The sequence below is a fragment of the Ziziphus jujuba genome, chromosome 3 (assembly GCF_031755915.1).
Source record: "Ziziphus jujuba cultivar Dongzao chromosome 3, ASM3175591v1".
NCBI lineage: Eukaryota > Viridiplantae > Streptophyta > Magnoliopsida > Rosales > Rhamnaceae > Ziziphus > Ziziphus jujuba.
Genome location: NC_083381.1, coordinates 33,330,591 through 33,336,512, shown reverse-complemented (window position 1 = coordinate 33,336,512; position 5,922 = coordinate 33,330,591). Strand labels below are relative to the sequence as shown.

At 33.9% G+C, this 5,922-nt stretch overlaps 1 protein-coding gene across 2 annotated transcripts; it reads left to right on the top strand.

Moving 5' to 3' along the window:
* Positions 1-1,203: 1,203 nt before the first annotated feature.
* Positions 1,204-5,698, top strand: LOC112489059 (uncharacterized). Of its 2 annotated transcripts, none has more exons than XM_048477936.2 (10): positions 1,204-1,355; positions 2,052-2,296; positions 2,397-2,601; positions 2,857-2,947; positions 3,043-3,188; positions 3,821-4,064; positions 4,153-4,257; positions 4,332-4,514; positions 4,602-4,806; positions 4,958-5,698. In XM_048477936.2, the coding sequence occupies exons 2-10, from the start codon at positions 2,077-2,079 to the stop codon at positions 5,443-5,445; spliced, it is 1,887 nt and encodes a 628-aa protein (XP_048333893.1). In that variant the 5' UTR covers positions 1,204-1,355; positions 2,052-2,076; the 3' UTR covers positions 5,446-5,698. The 2 variants fall into 2 exon arrangements, with proteins under 2 accessions (XP_048333893.1, XP_048333894.1); XM_048477937.2 differs by lacking the exon at positions 1,204-1,355 and adding an exon at positions 1,378-1,529.
* The last annotated feature ends 224 nt before the right edge of the window (positions 5,699-5,922 follow it).

Sequence of the window (5,922 nt, the reverse complement as noted above, 5' to 3'; positions counted from 1 at the left end):
ATTAATGATTGATATTCAATTTTAACCCTTAGCTATCAAAATTTTTGCGAGTTTGAATAGCTCATTGAGCATGCAAATAGATTATTCACCATTAATAGCAATTTAAATTAATATATAAATATATTGATGATTGATCATCCATAATTGGTTTATTTTAAATTTTTACTCATGGTATACTTGCAACCTTAACGTATAAGTTTAACTTGTTAGAAGTTTTGATAGATTTATGCATTTTACAGCAATAATTGTTATTTTTACGAAAGGGAAAGCAAATTGACGTGCATTTTAATCCTTGACCCGTATCTTGTTGGTAAACGATTTGGAATAGCACAACATGTGGACTTCGAAATATTGGTCCCGGTTTTGTCTTTTTTATCGTTTATTTTATTTTCATATTTTTACGCCAATTGTCTTTGACTTGTCTTCTGAAGGAAACAGAACGAACATACAAGAGAAGACAGGAAGATAAAGATAATATATATGGAAAGCTAAATGGGAACTGAAGGAGAATCAAAACTCATATTATGTACATAAAAGATGTCGGTCCAAAATAATAATAATAATAATAATAAGAAGAAGAAGAATAAGAATACATATTAAAAAAAAAAAATTAGAATTATAAATCTCCTCAATATGCCATTTTTTTTTTCTTTTTTTTTTCTTAAAGTAATTCCACTCATAGACTATAAGATAACATGATAACAAATTGCTCTCTGTTTTAGATTTTTATTCTACAAACTAACATATAAACCAAATAGAATGTAAATAGAAGTTTTCTTTCAAAAAAAAGAAAAAAAAAAGAAAAAAATTGAAATTCCATAAATGTTGCTACAACTTAGTGGGGACAAATTTATGGTTTTTATATTCATTTTTTAATTTAGAATACATATTAAATTGAGGAGTTGAAGTTTGAAATTTTGAGTTATGATGCTAATATCACAACTAAAAGATAGGAGAGATATAAGTCTTAGACTAAGAGGACAACCATACCATGCCTAGATAATCAAAAAGATATTTCAACCTTTCAATAATTTCATTGAACTCTTCATTTATCTAAAAGCATCTAGAAACACAAATAAACAAATAAATTCCAAATAAATAAATAAATAAAATCATACGCTTGACATACGGCAAATATAGGTCCAATGGTGTTTGAGAATGCATGGAGAGTAGCCGAAAATGGGAAGCAGAGGATTGCAGCCCAATCAACCAAGTTTCTATAAATTCAACACGTCTATCTTGTCCATCTTCCAAGTGGGACTGCACCTTCCTGTAGAAGATTATCTCCCATATCAAGCAGTCAGCCATTGCATTTTGGTTGTCGGCTGAATTTTTTTTTTTTTTTTGTTTTCTGGGTAAGCTGTCAATGCTCTCATTTTCTGTTACTTGTTTTTGTTTGTACTGCTTAGTTCTTCATTGCTCTGTTTGTTCACTGAGAAATGCTGGGAAAACATGTTTTTAGTTTGAACCTTGGATTGGTTGGGACCAGAGGAATGAATTCTTCCACCAAATCATGGTAGTAGAAAAATGTAATTGTCATGAAGCCCAAATATGTAATTGTCATGTTTCGTCTCTGGGCAGTGTGACTTTTCCAGTTGAGAAATGGGAACTCTGGTTCTTTTATTGTAATACAAGGACAGTTTGATTCGTTTCTTTGGGCATTTATTTTCCTGTTTTTCTAGTTCTTTTTTTCATTATTATTATTGTTTTTTTATCCAGCTATTTAACTTTTGCATTTGGTATTTGAACACTTGAGAATCATTATATAGCTGGTTTATTCTTTCCTTCAAGCTTAAACTATTCAGATTGTGCTTTTTAATTTTTCTGTAGCTCTTTTCCTTGAATTTTCTTATCCCATTAACGTTATATTTTCTGTGACTTAAATCTATATTATACTTATCTCTGAGAGTTATATAGGCACTTTTACAATTTTGCTCAGTTATTGAGTTTTTTTTTTTTTTTAAATTCTGGTATTACTGATCATATGTAATCATTCTCAGGTCCTGAACTGGGTTTCTAACTGGTATTTTGATTTTGATGATTGTGTATAGAGTGACAAATCTGGGGTCAAAAAGAATGGCAAGAATTCCCCACTTGTTGATGGGGCTTTTACTCTTGAGTTGCTTGGGGGCAATGTGTGATGCAGAATACACCAAATACAAAGACCCAAAACAGCCATTAAATGCTCGAATAAATGATCTATTGAAGCGGATGACTTTGGAGGAAAAGATCGGCCAAATGGTGCAGATTGACCGTACAGTTGCTTCATCTGAGGTGTTGAAGAAATATTTTATTGGTAATAAATAAATCATTACCATTATTCTGATCTTTTGATATAGCAAATATAAGTGAACTGCATTTTTTCGGTGAATGATAAACAAGTCTGTCTTGTGCAGGTAGTGTATTGAGTGGGGGTGGTAGTGTTCCAGCTAAACAGGCATCACCAGAGACTTGGATTGATATGGTGAACGACTTTCAAAAGGGTTCTTTATCAACCCGACTCGGAATTCCAATGATTTATGGAATTGATGCTGTTCATGGCCACAACAATGTGTACAAAGCAACGATCTTTCCTCACAATGTCGGGCTCGGTGCTACCAGGCAAGTACATGCTACTATTTTTCATGATGAGAATTAGCAACTTCTCTGGAACAAGTTAAGATCCTTTTTGGTCAGTTTAAATAACAAAAGGATGAATCATGCTGATATGCATCTGTATGTCATTGTGTTTTAGTACATCTAAGTTATTAATATGTTGTATGGAATTTCAAAAAAAAAAAAAAAAAAATTGAAGATTGAGAATATAATTAAAATTTCCATGACAACAGTATTTGTGACAAAGTTTCCTTGAATCAGGGATCCTGAACTTGTTAAGAAGATTGGAGCTGCGACAGCACTTGAAGTTAGGGCTACAGGCATTCCATATGTTTTTGCGCCTTGCATAGCGGTAACACTGTTTAATGCAAGCAGGGATCATTAGTGTCGAAACTGTCAAATAATTTAAGTTGCAATTTGTTTAATTAACTTGTTATGTCTGTACAGGTCTGTAGAGATCCAAGATGGGGCCGCTGTTACGAAAGCTACAGTGAAGATCCCAAGATTGTTCAAGCAATGACTGAGATTATACCAGGATTACAAGGGGATATACCTGCTAACTCTCACAAAGGTGTTCCTTCTGTTGCAGGAGAGTATGTATTTTGATCTTTAAATTTAGATATTTATATCCAGTTTTTATCTACTTAATTGGAATGATAAAAAAAACAAAAAATGGAAAATATGCTAAAAGTAAACGTTGAATTTTGATTCATGGTGAGTATTTGAAATGAAGGCGCTTTACAATGTCTGCCATACTTTTTTGGTCCTAGCTATGAATGTCTTGTGAAAATAACAGCCACTTATGCTTTTGAGTGGAGAGAAAGATAAAAAGGACAAAAGCAACAAATGGCCAAGTGCGTTAGTGGGCTTTGCGATCATACATTCCTTATTTGATGGTTACAGCCTTTTATGAACTATTTTTCCTCCTTCCTCATTACTTTTTTTTTTTTTTTTTTTTTGCCCTTTTTCTTTTTGGAGGATGATGATTTGGAAGAAAGCATAGGTCCAATTGTGACTTCATAATTTGAAGTTTGACTTAACGATAGAAGTGCTTTTGTAATCTCCACCATCAAGCACAGTATAGTTAGTATTCATAGGATTACTTTCTTTTCATTTTCTCCTCTGCAATAGATAATCATAAACTCATTTTTTTCAATTAGCTTTTTGGTATAACTTTAATGAAATGTCTTGTAAAAACTTGCTATTTCGGCATTTCTATGAATAGCAAAAAGGTTGCTGCTTGTGCAAAGCATTATGTAGGAGATGGTGGAACAACTAATGGCATCAATGAGAACAACACTGTAATAAACAGACATGGTTTGCTCAGCATTCACATGCCAGCCTACTACAACTCGATCATTAAGGGTGTAGCTACCATTATGGTCTCGTACTCGAGCTGGAATGGAAAGAAGATGCATGCAAACTATGATCTTATCACCAATTTCCTCAAAAACTCTCTTCGTTTTAGGGTAAATTTGTCTCGTTCTCTAATGCTTACATGGAATTCTGTCTTGACATAAACCGAGGAAATTTGATAATACCTTATATTGTTTCCAGGGTTTTGTCATCTCAGATTGGGAGGGTATTGACAGGATTACATCTCCACCTCATGCTAACTACACATATTCCATAATAGCAGGAATCACTGCAGGCATTGACATGGCAAGTCCTTTGATTTTGCTCCAAATTTGTGACTCTACTTTTTGTTCTTACCCTTCTTAATGGACATGTTACAGATCATGGTCCCATTCAAGTATGAAGAATTCATTGACGGTTTAACCTCCCTGGTAAAAAATAATGTTATTCCCATAAGCAGAATAGATGATGCAGTGAAGAGAATTTTGCGGGTTAAGTTTGTAATGGGTCTGTTCGAGAAACCATTGGCCGATCACAGCCTGGTTGATCAGCTTGGCAGTCAGGTTAGTTATCAGAAATTTCAAAGACCAGTTTTACATGACAAGTATAGATTGTTAAATCTGTTCTTGTGGCAACAATGATCTTAATAGGAACATAGGGAGTTGGCAAGGGAAGCTGTAAGGAAATCACTAGTGCTGCTGAAAAATGGAGAATCTGCAGACAAGCCATTGCTACCCCTTCCCAAGAAGGCATCAAAAATTCTAGTTGCTGGTAGTCATGCAGACAATCTTGGTTATCAGTGCGGCGGGTGGACAATTGAATGGCAGGGACTCAGTGGCAACAATATCACAAAGGGTATATATATTCAAGCTCTCAAACTCATTATTTCGAAGACATTTGATATTTGCTGACTAGTAATACAGTAAAAGGAAGTTTATTTTGCCAAAATTTAATCCTATCATTTATATCAACTAAAGTTTTACATGAACACCTTTCTCATGGACAGGTACTACAATCCTCACCGCCATAAAAGATACAGTTGATCCAAAAACTCAAGTGGTCTATAAAGAGAACCCTGATGCTAAATTTGTCAAGTCTAATGATTTCTCCTACGCCATTGTTGTAGTAGGAGAGCATCCATATGCGGAGACACAAGGTGACAGCTTGAATTTGACAATTCCAGAGCCTGGTCCGAGCACCATTACAAATGTTTGTGGAAATGTGAAATGTGTTGTTGTCATAATCTCTGGTCGTCCTGTTGTGATTCAACCTTATCTTCCATCAATAGATGCTCTTGTTGCTGCATGGCTTCCTGGAACTGAAGGCAAAGGTGTTGCTGATGTTTTGTTTGGTAATTACGGCTTCACTGGAAAGCTGTCCCGGACTTGGTTCAAGACTGTTGACCAACTCCCTATGAATGTTGGAGATAAACATTATGATCCTCTCTTCCCATTTGGTTTTGGCCTCACTACCAAACCTACCAAGACCAATTAACGTATCACATAGAAAATTAGTATTTTTTTTTCCCCCTTTATTTTTTGTTCTTTCCTGATTAAGATGGCCTTTGCAGGGCTGCATCTGGATCAGGCAATAGAAAAAGAAAAGTCAACTGTTGGATCTGTGTCTCCTGAGAGACAAGATTGTTATTATGTTTTATTAGATAACAGTAAGAATAAAAATTATTTGTTGTTATGTTTTATTATATATTGATATGAATAAAAAAATATTAGTCACATTTTGAATTCAATATTTGTATCCATATGGCAGAGCCAGAGCATCCATTTTTAGAGCACTGCTTCACATGACAAGTCATGACAGCACAAAATACTGAATTTCTTTATTTATAACCAGTTATATGTTGCCATGTCAATTATAAATTCTCATAACCAGTGAGATTCCTCATAATATAAAAACTAAAAACCAAAAGCAAAAAAAAAAATAAATAAAAAAAAAAAAATAAAAAACAGAAAA